This window comes from Saimiri boliviensis, chromosome 9 (genome assembly GCF_048565385.1).
Source record: "Saimiri boliviensis isolate mSaiBol1 chromosome 9, mSaiBol1.pri, whole genome shotgun sequence".
Lineage (NCBI taxonomy): Eukaryota > Metazoa > Chordata > Mammalia > Primates > Cebidae > Saimiri > Saimiri boliviensis.
In genome coordinates this window covers 87958033-87975691 of record NC_133457.1, presented here as the reverse complement: position 1 = coordinate 87975691, position 17659 = coordinate 87958033, and the positions used below count along the sequence as shown (strand labels likewise).

General features: G+C 37.9%; 1 protein-coding gene across 2 annotated transcripts in view; it reads left to right on the top strand.

Annotated features, from left to right (window-relative positions):
* Positions 1 to 17659, top strand: part of PLCB1 (phospholipase C beta 1) — a 724287-nt gene that overhangs the window by 560925 nt on the left and 145703 nt on the right. For both annotated transcript variants that reach the window (XM_074406258.1, XM_074406259.1), the window contains exons 13-18: positions 2990 to 3074; positions 4406 to 4583; positions 9075 to 9142; positions 11722 to 11818; positions 14357 to 14441; positions 16438 to 16562. In XM_074406258.1, the coding sequence (XP_074262359.1) occupies positions 2990 to 3074; positions 4406 to 4583; positions 9075 to 9142; positions 11722 to 11818; positions 14357 to 14441; positions 16438 to 16562 (638 nt within the window). The remainder of the gene's footprint in view (positions 1 to 2989; positions 3075 to 4405; positions 4584 to 9074; positions 9143 to 11721; positions 11819 to 14356; positions 14442 to 16437; positions 16563 to 17659) is intronic.

Genomic DNA, 17659 nt, shown 5'->3' with positions numbered 1-17659 from the left:
TGTAGCAGGCAGTAGCAGCGCTCTTTCCCGCTAAACCTGAAAGTAACCTCAGAATCCTTCTCAACACAGTGACCTTGCAATAGACCATCAAGATGTCTGACAGCTATTTGCTATCTCTAGTGAACTATTTTATTCTCCTGTGTGCTGCATATGTGGAATTTCAGATTCAGAACTCTGATCCCAGCTCACTTGGGCCACACATCCAAAACCAATTTACACTAGAAAAAAGAAAAGTCACTGAAATTTCTGGTTTTCTCACCCAATATCTGAAATCACCTATCCAGGGACAACAAAAGGGAATCTGCTTTTAGCTGCTTTCATGTGTCCTGTTGCTACATCAGAATCCCATGAAGTGTCTTCAAAATGCAGATTTCTGAGCTACACCCTTACCCTGAGTTAGAATTTCTAGAAATAAGACTTGAAAATATATTTTTAAAGCCCTACTTGACTGATGTCCTACTTGTGAACTAGCACTTTTATAAAAAGAATTCACCAAATTCAAGTGAAGTAACTTTTACCCATGTTCAGCCACAGAAAACTGAGATTTTGTACAAGTTCTTAATTTCTGTGCATTGCAGATTCTTCCTTGATAGGGAAGGAAGCTGGTTTAGTTCAACTTGGAGGATTTAGCCCCAAGAAATCAGGCAAGTTTCTTGGTCAGAAAACTAACCTCTTGTCCCAGATACTCACACCTTAGGAGTATTTTATTATGCTCAGAAATGTCTGCTATGACCTGAAGTTCAAAATGCATTTGTGATTTTTTTTCCTCTCACTTCCTCTCCATGGTAGCTGATATTGATGCTCTAAACTAGGCGTCCCCAAACTTTTTACACAGGGGGCCAGTTCACTGTCCCTCAGACTGTTGGAGGGCTGCCACATACTGTGCTCCTCTCACTGATTACCAATGAAAGAGGTGCCCCTTCCTGAAGTGCAGCAGGGGGCCGGATAAATGGCCTCAGGGGGCTGCATGTGGCCCGCGGGGCCGTAGTTTGGGGACGCCTGCTCCATGGTATTGAATCGTGTTCTGCTGTGAAAGGGAAATGGAGGGCTTGGCCATTTCTTTAGCGCACTCTAGAACACGTCATACCAGCACAAATGTACTTCTTCTCAGCAGCAGCCACAGTGCAGGCTGACCTGGTTGAACCCCTGTGCAAGTTATCAATGGAGGAAGAACACCTGAAACCAAGGATGCCCGGGGCTGGCCCTACCAAGTCAGCCACTTCTTTGCCTGCTCCCAAAGGTCTCATAGACACAGTTTCTAATGGCTTATTCTTCAGCAATGTCCTCCAATGCTTTTCAGGGTCAGTCCTCTGGTTAGCAGTTTTTCTTTTCTCCCTAATACTGCTGAGGAATGTGGCAGTTTATTCTGATGGCTGCGTAAGCCATTTAGTAAGCTCTCATACAGACCAAGAGAGGCCTGGTGAAAAAGGGCATGGTTTCTGCGGAGGACTTTGCAAACCCTTTGACTCTCCCCTTAGCCTCTCCCTGCAGTTCCAAGAAAGCAGTGACTTTGGAAGTTCATATTCAAATGCCAGGGAACTCACTTGCCCCCCCACAAAACACATGTTTTTTTGTTTGTTTGTTTGTTTTAAAGAAAGGACTACAAAAAAGTGACTTTCCCTGTGGACCATTGCAATATGATTTGAACCCTCAATACCACCCCACCAACACCAGGAAAAAAAAACAAAAAGAGTCCATGATCTGGGCTTAAACATTCATGGAGAAGGGAATGAAAAGAAGAGTCACATGTTATGATCAATTTGAATTTTCATCAAGAAGGCTTTTCATTGCTGTTACTTATTCTTAGTACAATCATGGTTCTGCTAAAATGTATTATCATTGCAGCATGTAGAGATAACTATTGAAAATCAAGTTCAACAGACTGTAGATCAAATTCAAAGTCCATAAAACCCAAAGGAATTGGATACCTTTATAATGATATTTAACATTCCACAAAATGAGAAAAAAAAATATTGCTTTTTGAAAGGTCAAGGGAAGCAGTAGCACTGAAAGAATATGAATGTTCCCCTATATCAGCTGTGTTTACAAGTTACTGGGTGTAGAGTTTGTCTAGTCTAGCTGGCGGATGCTGCCTCATAACAGTGGAATCATCTTACATTTACTCTGCTCTTTTAATGTTTCAAAGGCGTTTGCATCCATTACTTCATTTCATCTTCTCAGCATCCTCTGTCCCTTTCCAAGAACAGTTATTATCCTCCTCATTTTATAGACCCAGAGTGGTTCAGACCCTGGACCTCAGCTCAGCATACCCTGCAGCGCCACCCTTTTTCCATTATAGCAGTTTCCTACTGGCAACATATTCAGAGCAATACCACCTTTGCTTTTCTGTTATGTACCTAAGAGTTGCACACACCTTTCCCCAAGGTGTCTGCTACTTTTGTCTTTCCTCCAGGACTCCTATCCCAAGTGGACACACTGTTTGCCTGTCTTCCCTTTTCTAACATTTTGAGATTCTCTCCCTCTCTTGTTCTCTATCATCTCTCTTTCTTCATTCAGCTCCCTCCCTGCCATCCTTCCTTATCTATCCTCTTTCATCTCCTCATAAACACTTTTTTTGCAGCAGTGGTTTACAAATTTTACTCGAGAATTTAGACGGATATATGAAAGGGTTCTTTCTCCAAGTGTCTTGCAATTGACTTAGAATCAGCGATTTAAACAAAAGGGACTGAGCCTCTAACTCTGGGAATTTCAAGGCTCCAGTGACAGCAAATGACCTGCTGTCCCCTCCACTTGTGTCTATGCAGGTCTGCCTTGGGAACCACCTCACACATCAGTGTCTTCACTGTCTACCTGGGTATATTATTTAAATTTGCATAAGTTAGGATAGAGATCTAGGATGATAAAAGCCAATCCTGATTGGTGGGATTCGAGAATTACTTCTTTCAGTAGTTAATAACACAAAGCAATCCCGTTCACGCTCTTTGGATAACCCTCCTGCCTTCTTTCTTCTGTTCTTGTTCTCCCTTAGCCCAAAGCAGCAAGCCAAGATGGCGGAATATTGCCGACTGATCTTTGGGGATGCCCTTCTCATGGAGCCCCTGGAAAAATATCCGGTAAGCAGTTCTGATGTGTGTTCTTGAAGGAATGTGTGCTCTATTAATGAATGAGGTTGAGAGGAGACTTACTTCCTTTTCATGTTTATGTTTCTTGGTAAGATTAATGCAGTTGATGAAGAAATCTTTGACATGAAAGATACCAGCAGTGGGCCCTGCTGAGGGTACAGGATGTGCCTCTGCTCTCTTCCTCTTCCCACACTCCTCTCTCCCTGGCAGCCTGATGAAACTCAGTCAAAAGTGCAGATTTCCCAACAATGACAATCAGCCTATAGAGACAGTCTAAGAGGACAGGCCTCCTCCGATCACTCCCGGGGAACCACATCATACCCCTTTGAGATAAATGGGTTGGCAAAACAGAACACTGCAGGCGGCACAATGTCTTCTTGGCCCGTCCCTGCTGGCTGCTGTCTATTTCCTTGTACACACCTTTTGGTGTGTCACAATTCAGGTCGCCCATTGCCATGATGGCATCTCTGCTTTGAGAAGGAAAACAGCAGAAATATCCTCAAAGTAGCCTTTTCCTTCCTACACCCCTTTGCTCAATCTCCATGTATTTTTAAGTAGATTTATACCAGCCCCCAGACTGATTGCAAGCCAAGAATAGAGGACTAACTTACGCAATCTGTAGACTTTCTCAAAGAAACCTACCTTGTGGCTTGTACACATGCTCTCTGATACAATACCTAATGACCCTCTTATGGGATATTGATTTTCTCATTAGACATACAAGCTCTAAATAGTAAAAATAAGGCTTGCAAATACGGTAGCTTGAATCTTAGGGCTGGGAGGAAATCGGAAGCCACCTCATCCGCTTCTATTGATGCCAGGGAGGTATGCAGCTAACCTAAAAGGATTGGGATTTTGCCCATTTTAAGGGGAGTCTGAAAAAATGATTTTATGGGCTCACCTGGAAGCCTCTGCCCATCTTTAACAACTCTTCCTAGGAGATGCCTGGCTTCCCTCCTTCAAAAATTCAGGCCAGAGTCGTCTTAACTGTCCTAAATCACAATGATTGGGTTTCTATGGTCCGTTGGAAAATTAATAAACGTTCAGATTTAGTACATCAAATCTACTAGTACATTTCTATGGTCTTGTTCATGTAGAAATGTTGCAAAAGTATAGTAACAAAAATATATCTTTGATGTAAAAAAAAGAAAAAAGGAATTAGCCCCCATGCAGGATACACTGAGAAGAGTTTAATGAACAGTGCTGAAGGTAGGGAAGAACAGTCTAGACATTTCATATTCAAAGCTGAGCTGGGGGTTTGGGGAGAGGATCTGAAAAGAGGGAGCAGCATTTTTAAAGAATATACCTTTCATTTCTATTAGCTCGAATCTGGAGTTCCTCTTCCAAGTCCTATGGATTTAATGTATAAAATTTTGGTGAAAAATAAGAAGAAATCACACAAGTCATCAGAAGGAAGTGGCAAAAAGAAGCTCTCAGAACAAGCCTCCAACACCTACAGTGACTCCTCCAGTGTGTTCGAGCCCTCATCCCCAGGAGCCGGTGAGGGGCTAGCAGGCTCTGCCCTTCATGTTTCGTGTTGCTTTAAGAATTGCTGCTCTGAAATTAGCTTAGAAGGACTTTGAACATTCCTATTTCTGCACAGTTTTAAACTATTGGTTTTCTCTTGCTGCTACAAACTTTGCGGCTTAAACCAGCACGAATGTATTATCCCCCAATCCTGTAGGTCAGGAAGCCCCCTGGGTCTCACTGGCTTACACTCCAGGTGTCTGCAGGGCTGCTTTCCTTCCTGGAGGCTCTAAGGGAGAAGCTGTTTTCCTTGCTTTTTCCAGCTTCTAGAGGCCACCCACTTTCGTTGGCTTGGGGCTCCTTCCTCCAGCTTCAAAGCTAGCAAGGTCACATTTCACCAACCTGTCTTTCGTGGTGACATCTCTCTCTGACCACAGGCAGGAAATGTCCTCTGCTGGCAAGAACTCATGTGATTATATTGGATCCATCCAGATAATCCAGGCTAATCACTCCCATGTCAAGTTCTTTAACTCCATCTCTGCAATGTCCCTTTTGTCATGCAAGCTAACATATTAGTGGAGCAGAGACATCTCTGGGAGGTCTATTCCGGCTAACATGTAAGCCAAGTAGTCTTCAGAGTGACCATATGACTTGAAGGTTCATAATGGGAAATATTCACTATAGAACTGAGCTCAGAATGCATTCTCGCTGATAATATGCTGAAGAGTTCTGGGCATTCCAATTTTTTTCATTTTTCAAGTTTTAGAGAGATTTTTAAGATCTGCGACATGGCAAAATTAAATTATCTTTGGAAGTTCCTAGAGGATGCTTAATATCATTTCTTTTCCTTTTAAATTAAGGTTGAAATACATTTCTGTGGTTGGGGAGAAAAGAATTCGGTGGTCATTCATTTCCTTTGGATTATTTGTCATTTAGTCTAATTTATCTTCCAAGTTCAGTCAGAAGCTTGGCAATCTGAAAATTGCATTATAGACATCTCCTGATTGTGGGGTGATTAAGTGGAAGAAACTTTAAACTTGACTCTAGGAAGTTTTTCACTTATTAAGTTTAACATAGGAATGATCAGTTTGGAAAACCACTTAACAGTGTCCACAAAAGCTGAATACATGCACTCCCTGTACCCCAGGAATTCCATTCTTAGGTATATACTTGACAAAAATACATATTTAGGTTTACCAAGAGACACGTACAAGAATTGCTTAAAGCAGCGGTATTGGCCGGGCACGGTGGCTCACGCCTGTAATCCCAGCACTTTGGGAGGCTGAGACGGGCAGATCACGAGGTGAAGAGATCGAGACCATCCTGGCCACCATGGTGAAACCCCATTTCTATTAAAAAAAATACAAAAATTAGCTGAGTGTGGTGATGCACGCCTGTAGTTCCAGCTACTTGGGAGGCTGAGGCAGGAGCATTGCTTGAATCCAGTAGGTGGAGGTTGCAGGGAGCCGAGATCAAGCCACTGCACTCCAGCCTGGCACCTGGCAACAGAGCAAGACTCTGTCTCAAATAAATAAATAAATAAATAAATAAATAAATAAATAAATAAAAAGCAGTGATATTCAGAATAGCCAAACACTGAAAATCAAATGCCCATCAAAAGATAAGTGAATTACGGTATATTCACACAAAGGAAGAATATGCAGCAATGAGAATGATCTATAACTAAATGAAAACTATGGATGAAACACTATGAATAAACATAATGTTGAGCAAAGGAAGTCAAGTACAAAAAACTATATACCGTATAATTTAATCTACGTAACATACAAAAACAGGCAAAACTAATTTATGCTATTAGAAGTCAGGATAATGGGTTCCCTGGAGGAAAAAGCAACCAAAAGAGAGCCCAAGAGGCTTCTATAGATTGGTAGTATTTTGTTGCTTGATCTGGATGTCATTTACTCAGACCTATTTATTTGGTGAAAATCTTTGCATTTATGATACGTGTACTTTTCTGTACACCTATTATACATCAGTTATAAGATTTTAAAATAATTAAAATATAAACTCTAGGGCAATCAGGGTTAAAAAAAAGAAGTGGGGGAGACTGAGACTCTGATTTGTCTTTTCTCCTATTTTCCTATCTCAATTGCCTATTTTTTATTGTTTAGATTTAAATTTTTATCAACAGACGTAATTCTCTGAAAGGGTTTTGTTTTGCAGCTTTTGAATGTCTGTTTTCATCACTACTGTGCAAGTCTTTCAAAATTTTTTCAAAAACAATATTCGTTCTCAGTAAAAATGTTCTCTTTGAAGTTTGGAAGGGAATATCATTAACTGGCCTATCATTCACACCTATTTCCTAACACAACTCTATCCCTTGAATGCTAACCTTGCTATCCTTTGCATGTGGTGCTTGTCTTTTTTACCATCTGCCTTTCCCACTACCAGTTCTCCTCCTCTTATTAACCGGATGCACAACACAAGTGACGATTTTTACAGGCAGTGAACATTATTGCTTAATACAGAGAAAGGGCAGCAATCTGTTCGTTATTCAGTAGATTTCCTAAGCTATTCCGTCGTCTGTTGTGTAATCAGTGGAAACTTTTAGACATTTTAATATGAAGATAGGCCCCTGAATAAAGAGCACTGCTGATTTACCATTTGTTTTGTAGATGTTAACAGTATTGGGAACTCAAGTAATTTGAAAATGTGAAAGGTATTGTATTTCAAAGCTAATTTACTTATCATGGCATCCATTGGCCAGATGCCTCTTCCACGATTCAGCCCTTGGCTAGACTTGTCCTAACGAACTAGAGTAAAGTAAGATGTCTTTTAGAGTTCAGCAAGTTTCCCCCAACATCCCTCCAAAGATTTACAAGAGAAAAATCAGGTTTCTGCTTTTTATAGAATAGGAAAATAAATTCTTTCTTTCCCACAGAAACCACAGAATGGCCTGATTGGGTATTTGAAATGACTGTGAATTGTTGAGTCCCATGAATATTTTGTAGAAAGCTCGGCCAAACTATTTTTTAAATTACTTAATTAAAAGAATCCCCTCTCTGATTTTTTTAAAAAGGTAATAAAAACTTGGTGCAAAAATTTCATTATAAAAAATGTTTAAGTGGCAATATCCTAAAAGAATATCTTTAATATAGTAGTAAGATACATTTTCTATCCAAGATATAATTGATTCTCCTTATTTACTAACACAATATCGGCATTATAAAGTGGTTGTATGTGGCTTTCTTTGCTAAATAATCCAATATATAATAACCCTTGTTGGTCCCAGAAATTTTTTTTCTCCTGGAGATTTTTAAGGAATTTTTTTTTTCACTGCTGTTAGTTAATTGAACTGTGTTAGCCAAATGAAAACATTTATAAGCTTCTCAGAGGACAGTGCAGTGGTCCCGTCTCCATTTACATAAATTGAGTAGGGCAGCTAACTCAGAAGGCTGGCAGTGGCAGTGAGCGGGGTGCAAGTTGCCTCATTGTTGAACCAATATTGCCATCTATTGGGCTGATCATGCTATTGCATCATGTGCACCCTGAAAGCCAGTAGTTAAATCAATTTAAAACTTTTGAACAATTTAGAACAACCGTATTGACTTTTTACTTGAAAATCTTTTTTATATAGCTAATATTACTGGGTCTGATTGAAGCCCAGAGCTGTGGAAGAATGTAATGCTTCATCTTGATATGAATAGTTAACCAAGCAGAAATGTCCATTAATTCTTCAGGGAAAGAACAATTCAGTTAAATGGCTGTATATTGGCTAAATATGAAGCTGAATTATTTCTGATGGAGTTAGATTTCTAAGCATGCTGATTGTTAAGGGCTCACTCATGTTATCCTGCCCTCTTAAAAAGAATATCAGCGTTTTCTATGCTATATGCATTGTTGTGATAAGAATATATCCATCAAATAAGCTTGCAGACAAATCATAGAATAAGGATGGCCCTTTACGATTTTTGTGTAGTCAGTTTGCTGCCAAAGCCTCAGAGTTCCTGCCCCAGCTCCTAACTTCTTTGACTTCTGTGAGATCCTCTCTGGCCTTGAGAAAATGTCAACACAAGATCACTGAGCTATGTGCTGACCAAGCATTGCATGGAAGAGTCAGGGCTTGGGAAAGGAGGGAAAGATGAAACAGGGGTTGTTTATCTGTTTTCTGGGTCATAGAAACCCTGGGAGGGTGTTTCTGTATCAAAATAGAATACATGTACCATAGAAAGCAAACTCTATTAAATGTCAGCAGACTGTTTTCAATGTCATGTGTTTAAAAACATATAGAGAAAAATATTAAGACAGGCATTTTCCTATAGAATTTTGAAAATTTAAGTGGCATTAACAAATTTAGAAAAAAGTTTAGAAAAAATCTATATTCAAAATGTCAATATGATTTTCTATAATGAATAAAATTTAAATCCCTGAAAAAAATAATTTTAAACAGAAAGCCCAACTTTCAAGGAAATCTCTAATTCTTTTTGGGGGAAACGTATTACAAGGGCTTTAAACTTGAATGTTGAATTGTCGACATCATGATCTGTTATTAAAATTTGACAGGAGAAGCTGATACGGAAAGTGACGATGATGATGATGACGATGACTGTAAAAAATCTTCAATGGATGAGGTGAGTACCTAGGGCTTCTGGTCCCAAAGGCATTCCACCAACCTGCCGTGCCCAGTATACCCTCCTGAATCTGTCTCATGGTCACTTTCTGCCATCTAGTGGCAAAAAGTAAATGTGTGTATTCCAACTGTCAGCTTCAATTTTTGAGGCAATTAAATGGCTTATGAAATGTTCCAAAGTCCAGAGAAGATACGGGGCTTAGAAAAATGTTCAGAACTGTGACATTCCTTGCATTGTTGTGGTTTGAGAGCACTAGAACTACATAATGATATAAACTTAGGCATCCCAAGTAACTTGATTAGCTTAAAAATAATAATTGCACAGAACCTAGAAGAGAATCAGAAGCAGATCAATGGCAATTTTTGAATTTTGTCTTAGCAGAAGTTTATACTGAAACAATCTGGGCAACAGGGTGAGACCCCATATCTTTAAAAAGAAGTTAAAATGAAAGATAAAAATATCCAGATGCAGTGGTGCACACCCATAGTTCCAGCTACTAGGGAGGCTGAGGCAGGAGGCAGGAAGATTACTTGAGTCCAAAAGTTTGAAGCTGCAGTGAGCTATGATCACACCACTGTGCTCCAGCCTAGAAAACAGAGCAAGACACTGTCTCTCTTTAAAAATACACATTTTTAAGTTTATATTGAATCTGCTTTCAAATTTGTTAGATATTTTCTGTCTCAGTACTTGTAGCTCTACAATTTAGTAAAAATAAAACATATAAGCTGTTCTTACTTGATGCCCTTCCTCTTAGAATTATTTTTTAATGTCTAAAGCTGTGCTTCATTGTGTTCCCCCACTAAATTTCAATTTTTAATTTCCCGGAGGAAAACGGTTTACCGTATCTGACAAAGTGTATGTGACTGAAAATTATTTCAATTGTGTATAATTTCCGATTCATGATTCTAAATATTTTTTTTTTTTTTTTTTTTTTTTTTGAGACGGAGTTTCGCTCTTGTTGCCCAGGCTGGAGTGCAATGGCGCGATCTCGGCTCACCGCAACCTCCGCCTCCTGGGTTCAGGCAATTCTCCTGCCTCAGCCTCCTCAATAGCTGGGATTACAGGCACACGCCACCATGCCCAGCTAATTTTTTGTATTTTTAGTAGAGACGGGGTTTCACCATGTTGACCAGGATGGTCTCGATCTCTTGACCTCGTGATCCACCCGCCTTGGCCTACCAAAGTGCTGGGATTACAGGCTTGAGCCACCGCGCCCGGCGATTCTAAATAATTTTTAAACTCTCTTACTAATTGGATAGTCTATTTGCAAATGAATGTTTCCTGGTTAACATTTGACCTAAATATTACTACCAGAATTTTTAAAAGAAACTCATCTCCACGCATTCTTTCTTCTAAAAATGTGAGAAAATATTAGATCACTCTACAGAGGCCCAGGTTGTGCCAATACTAAAGTATTGGTTTTCTTTTTCATTAAAAACTCTATTTAAGTAATATGTCATAGCTAATAATAGCAAAAGCACCACGAGATTGTAACCCTTGCCAGGCACTCTTTTAAGCTCTTTCACATAAATTATTTTATAATCAAAAACCCCTATATGCTGTAGGAACTGATTTTATTCTAATTTTGCAAATGAGCCAACTGAGGCACAGAGCAGTTAAGTAACTTGCCCAAGGTTGCCTAGTTTATAACTAGTGGACTTGGGATTCAAAATCAGGCAGCCCGACTCTAGAACCTGAGCCATTAATCCCTGCACGATACTATCCTGCTTGTCTAATAGACACATCAGGAACCAAGAAGGGAGGGAGGGAGGAATGCTGATGAAGGAAAGCAGACATTGTTTGCTGGTCCCAGCTCATTTCCACAAAGGAACCTCTTTTATCAGTAGTAAAAATTTTCAGTTCATTTGGTGGTCACCTACCTTCTAATTTTCTTATTGTACAGTGAATTCTTAATTTGCTAACCTGATGAGAACACATGGGCACATAGAGGGGAACAACAAACGTGGGGTCTACCCAAGGGTGGAGATGGGAGGAGGGAGAGGATCAGGAAAAATAAATAATAGGTACCAGGCTTAATACCTGGGTGACAAAATAATCTGCACAACAAACCCCTGTGACATGAGTTTACTTATATTAACACCTGCACATGTACCCCTGAACTTAAAAGTTAAGAAAAAAAGTTTTATTAACCTTAGACAACACCTGCGAACCCCCTGCAATGGAAGATGAGCTATAGTTCAGTCCTTCTCAAACTTTAATGGGCATTCCAATCACCTTAGTAAAATGTGGGATCTGAGTCTGAGGCCTGCAGAGGAACTAAGAGCAGACATTTCTAAACTGGTAGGTGGGGGCAGGGAGGAAGGGAATGAATATGTTGGGGCCATGCTGCCAGCCACCGTTCAATCTCCTGCCTCCCTTCCTCCCTCCTTTTATAAAATGAGGTATTGCTCTTGCCTTTCTCCTGTAATGAATTTTCTTTTTGTAATTTTCAGAAAGGAAGTGATGATTTTCTGCAAGCTTGAGTCACATGGTCATTTTCCCGGTGAAAAGCAGATAATATAATGCTGACTCTGAAAATGTTTTTTTGTTTTTTGGATTTTTTTTATTCCTACCTCCAGGGGACTGCTGGAAGCGAGGCTATGGCCACAGAAGAAATGTCTAACCTGGTGAACTACATTCAGCCGGTCAAGTTTGAGTCATTTGAAATTTCAAAAAGTAAGTTTTCCCTGGAGAAAAACCCCTCTTGTAGCATATAATGATTATGTTCAGAATACAGAGTAATGGGAGCAAAGAATGTTACCCTTAACAGAGTTATTCATGTTTTTGAAGTCTTAAGTAGATATACATTTTGACTATCCTGTTATCTTCACACATATATGTAATAAATATACATGTGTAGTAAGATTAAAATAACTACATGAGAAAGTATTCTATGATGTTCCCCTAAAATATTGAATAGGGCTACAGGCCATACATGGTTATCTAAAAGACACATGACCAGAGTACATCTAATTTGGAATTGTGCTTTGCTTTCTGTTTGCAACACACAATGTAATCCATCTGTTACATAAGTGATAATGTTGAAATAAATTATCTACCTATTTCCCAAAAGGGAAGCAAGCAGAGACTTGATGAGCCCTGATAATTGCAAATAGAAACAATTTATCTATATTCCCTTTGTCTAGTACAGTTCCAGAAGAAAATGCATTAACTTCGCATCACTTGTGTTTTCCCTTTATTCAACTCTACATCCATATTTACACAAAGATAAATATCATCTTTACCCAGACAAAGGGCTCTTTATGAAAATGCCCTTTGTATTTTGCATGAAGTGTAAGATACTATCAGATTAAGGGAATGCTTGAAACTTACTAGCTGCTTGTAAGGGTGTGACCTTAAAAACAGAAATGTTGCCTACATGTACTAGCTTCTAATCAAGGATGGCTTTGCAGCTGTATCAAAATCCAAGCCTCTACCAAACACTCTTGTTTATATTTGTATAGTTTTTCAAATAGTCTTCGCCTGGTAGCATATGGAATCTAGAGCTCTACAACAAAGAATTCAACTTCCAAGATTATTATAATGATTTCTCAACATTTAATTCTATGTCTTAATTTCTGATGTTTCTTACAAGTTGTTTTATTTGACACATCCCAGCGTAGTTATTTTGATATCACTGTAATCTGATTGGCTGCAAAATGAGTTTCCCTAACTCTTTAGTTAAAAGCTCAAAGACAAGTAAACAAGTGTGAAAAAGAGCCAATACATTTAGATTCTTCAGAACCTGGAAACAACAGCACCAGCTAGACACACAAACACGCTTTTTTCCTTGTGTTTAATATCATTTTATCAACTTTTAAAAAAGAATAGTCAATATATTTTACCAAGTGCCTACTAAAGTTGACTTTAACAATCATTCCTAAAATAATAAATCATATAAAAATAGATGTATGATGGACCAAAATAAGAGAAGTCAGGATTTGCCTTAGAGTGAACTGGAGAAGGTGAGAAGGTAGGTAAAGAAGCCTGGGAATGATTAAGACAAATGAGATTTTAATTTTGAAAGAGAGGTCAAAAAGGGAAAATATCTCAAAGATAACTCAGTTTAAAAAATTTAGAGCTATCTATCCACCTTGTAGGACACTTATGTAAAATACTATTTGTAATAGTTGGTTTTTAGTGGGGACGAGTAGAGAAAGTGACTCTCAGTCTTCCGAAATGAAGATAACTTTGTTTGTTCTCTCAGTCTAATCAGAGGCTTGAATTTCACTTTCAAAATATTTATCTTCTGTTCAGCACATTCACCTCTCTGGCCTCTATTTTATGTCATATTGTATTAGTCCATTCTCACGCCACTATAAAGGAATATCCAAGACTGGGTAATTTATAAGGAAAAGAGGTAATTGACTCACAGTTCTGCATGGCTGGGGAGACCTCAGGAAACATAACAATCATGGCAGAAGGTGCCTCTTCAAAGGGCAACAGGAGAGAGAATGAGGCCAGGCAAGGAAAATGCCAGATGCTTATGAAACCATCAGATCTCATGAGACTAAACTTACCATCATCAGAACAACCACCCCCATATGGAAAACCACCCTCATAATTTAATTATCCCCACCTGGTAACATCCCTTGACACGAGGGGATTATAATTCAAGATGAGATTTTGGGTGGGGACACAGCCAAACCATATCACATATCTAATATGAAAAGTCATGAGACAGGAAAATTTCCAAGGATCTTTCTGTTTCGAAAGACGGTAATTCTGTCATATTAGTTGTTTGAACCAAAAAAGTATATACAAACTGAGAAGGTGACAATGTGGGTGTGAAAGAGATAGTCAGCACCTAGCACAAACATTCCCATCATCTCTTTTGTTAATCCCCACATTGGCCCTAAGAAAAAAATCTGGATAAATTTAGAACAAAATATTCCCATGGGGTCCCTGCTCTTCTGACAGATTTTTTTTATTGCCACACTATACTCATCTAAAATTAATTCATGTCCCTAAATTACAAAAGCATAAATAGCTCTGACCCAAGGAGCAAATATTAGAAAAGACGACTAACAAGACTCAACTTTTGTTACAAGTAAATTGTTCACTAGAAAAAAAATTAAATATTAAAGGTACATTAAGGATTATTTGCCCTCAACTTCACTGAAAATTTGCCGATTTCTTTTATAATGTTATAATTTCTAAGAATTAATTTTTTTTCTCACCTTCCCTTTTTTGTTTTGTTGTTGCTTAACTCAGAAAGAAATAAAAGTTTCGAAATGTCTTCCTTTGTGGAAACCAAAGGACTTGAACAACTTACCAAGTCTCCCGTGGAATTTGTAGAGTATCCTTGATTTGACGAATGACTGCAGAATGAACACAGCTGGAGTCTTGTGCTATTTGTTCATTTGTTTTCTTTTTTCTTTTTAAAAAATATTTTATTGCATTTTAGGTTTTGGGGTACACGTGAAGAACATGCAGGATTGTTGCATAGGTACATACATGGCAATGTGGTTTGCTGCCTTCCTCCCCATCACCTATATCTGGCATTTCTCCCCATGTTATCTCTCCCCAGATCCCCATCCCCTGCTGTCCCTCTCCTAGTCCCCCCTCACCACAGACCTCAGTGTGTGGTGCTCCCCTCCCTGTGTCCATGTGTTCTCATTGTTCAACACCCACCAATGAGTGAGAACGTGGGGTGTTTGATTTTCTGTTCTTCTGTCAGTTTTCTGAGAATGATGGTTTCCAGGTTCATCCAGGTCCCTACAAAGGACACAAACTCATTGTTTTTTAGGAGAAAGATGCATAAAACGGCTTAAGTATATAGCCTGGAGGGACAAATAGTTTCAGGTCTGATACACAATGCTGGGTGGCGTAGTCTGGCCTATGGAATAAAAAACATGTCTTGGAATAAAGGAAGCCTAGATTTCAAGGTTGCCTTCATACCACCAAGCTCTGTGTCCTTCAGCAATTTGCTTAATCCTGACTCTCCTTGTCTATAAATATAAATAATGATACCAGCTTTATGGTTTGCTCTTTGGATGAGGTACAACATATGCAACATGGGTGTGCATATTTTACACATAAGCAAGATAATATGTAAAGAATTATATACCTTACTTGGCATCTCACATACTTATATGTACTATATGTCCAAATAGTAGGGATGATGATATTATAAATATACATTGCTAGGAATGGCTTTATTGATATTACTGACAACAAAAATTTTTGGTATTATCCATGAACTAAAATAAAGTGAACCAGGCTATTAAATTTATTTCATAAAATTAACACTAAATATCACAAAGTGCTCAATTTCATGTAGTAAGTCCTAGAATAAAGTTAACCTGTAAAATTTATCAATGGAAAAAGATATGTTGACTCTATAAATAAAGTTCTACTACAAAATTATCATCATTAGTATTCATTATAGACTGTGACAGATCTTGTCTTATCTCATTTAATCTTCACGATAGTCCTATGATGTAGGAATTGTTAAATCTATTTTATAGATGAGGAAACTGAGGCACAGAAAAACAAAATAATTTGTCCAAGATTATTTGGCTACTAAGTTTGAGAGTTGAGATTCAATTTCATTTTGTCTAGCTCAGAACCCTAACCAACCTTTACCTAACTTGGTGATAGGAAATAGTGTTTTAAAGACATTGCACCATCCAAAACTACAAGATTCTTAAGATGGAAAACTGATGATGATAGGAACCAAAACGTGAAGCAAGATCAAAAACTTCCATGCTGCACTGACCTTGTTATCAGTTATAAAGAGTAACACAGTCTTGGCAAATAGCATTCCCAGAAAAGGTTAATAAAATGAGCAGACAGCATTTCAAAAATAGCTATGCAGTACATCGTATCTATTTCTCCCAAATACAATATCATCCTTTCAAATGATTTAACACATTCCAGCCTCCTCATGTGTCCTTAGTCATGAAGTCTGTCCTTAATACTCTCCACAAAAATCATATTGACTTTGGCTCAGCCACTTTTGCTACCTCATTGACCTTTACCCACAAGACTCTGCAAAGCTGATGCTATGCGTATGTGATAAGAGCATACTTATTCTGTTAGTTTAGAAGGCTTTTTGCATATTTAATATGACAAAAAATGTTTGCTATTATATATGAACTAAAATAAAATGAAACAGACTGTTTAATTTCTTTGATTAAATTGACACTAAATATCCCAAATTAGCCCAGTGAAATAAATCATCAATATTTATTTCATTTTCCAAATGGAGAAAGATGGAAGGTAGCTTCTCTGTTACTACTATTGAGTAAATATTTTTATAATTGCATTCACTACTTAACATGATGGTCCAGATATAACAAAATGCAGCTTAGCAGGATATATCCGAAAGGAACACGTGTGGATTCATCCAACTATATGCCTCAGCTCTTCTGGAATGCAGGTTGTCAGATGGTGGCACTTAATTTCCAGACAATGGGTAAGTACATGCTTGCTCCCATTCTGCTATGAAGTCACGTTGCCAAGTGTCCCAAAACCATTCCCACATAAGTGGGAAGACAAAATTGCCAGACTTGATTGAAAAATTAAAGCAAATTTCAATGAAGGTAATATCAGTGCAAAAATTAAAGCGAACTTTGAAAATTGAGATATTTTCTTCAATTATTCCATAAATGGATCTTTATTTCTACAGGTTTTGCATTATTTTTCAAACAAAAATTTTTAGGCTTTTAAAAATAATACATATTTAGTTTGAAAACAATGGAAAAATTAATAAGTATTTTAAAAACAAACGGCCAGGAATGCTACCAACTCAGAGATTCCACAGTGTTGACTTTTAGCTTTGTAATCTGTCTTTATTTTCTACATATAAATGATTTTTACGTAAATCCTCATTTAAAATAAATATATATTCATATGTACATATATAAACTCACTTAAGTGTCATATGGAGGCATGCATTTCAATAGCTGCATACTAAGTATATTTCACAATTCACTAAAAACTTATTTCTAGCCACTAAATTTCTTTTGGAAAAGTTTTTATTTAAATAACTACTGATGTTAAAAGATATGAACGTCTTAAGCACCTTTTTGAATATTACCAAATTGTCTGTAAAAAATGTGCTATGTTACTCTGCTGTCAGTAATGGTTGTTATGGGGTAGTCTCTCTCATTTGAGATCTTGGTTAAGTATTATCATTAAATAATAATTAAACCAGACAAAAATGTTATTTCACTGTTATTTTAAATTCATTTCCTGAATTATTATTGAGGTTGAACTTTTTAAAGTATGTTTCTTGGTTTTTGTATTTCTGCTTTTATGAATTACAAATTCAGGACTATTATCAATTTTCTTGCTGATTTATAACAGCCTTTTTATTTCAAGGGTATATTGTCTTTTGCAAAACAGAGACAAATTCATTGGATGAACTCAGGCTGATTAATGTTTAATTAAAGTTCTTGGTTTACTTGTATGATTACAGCCTCCCTACCCAGGATGAGAGCCCTATGGTCCCATTTTTCTTAACCTTTCATCCATCAAAATTTAATTTTGGTACATAGTCTCAGTGAGAGC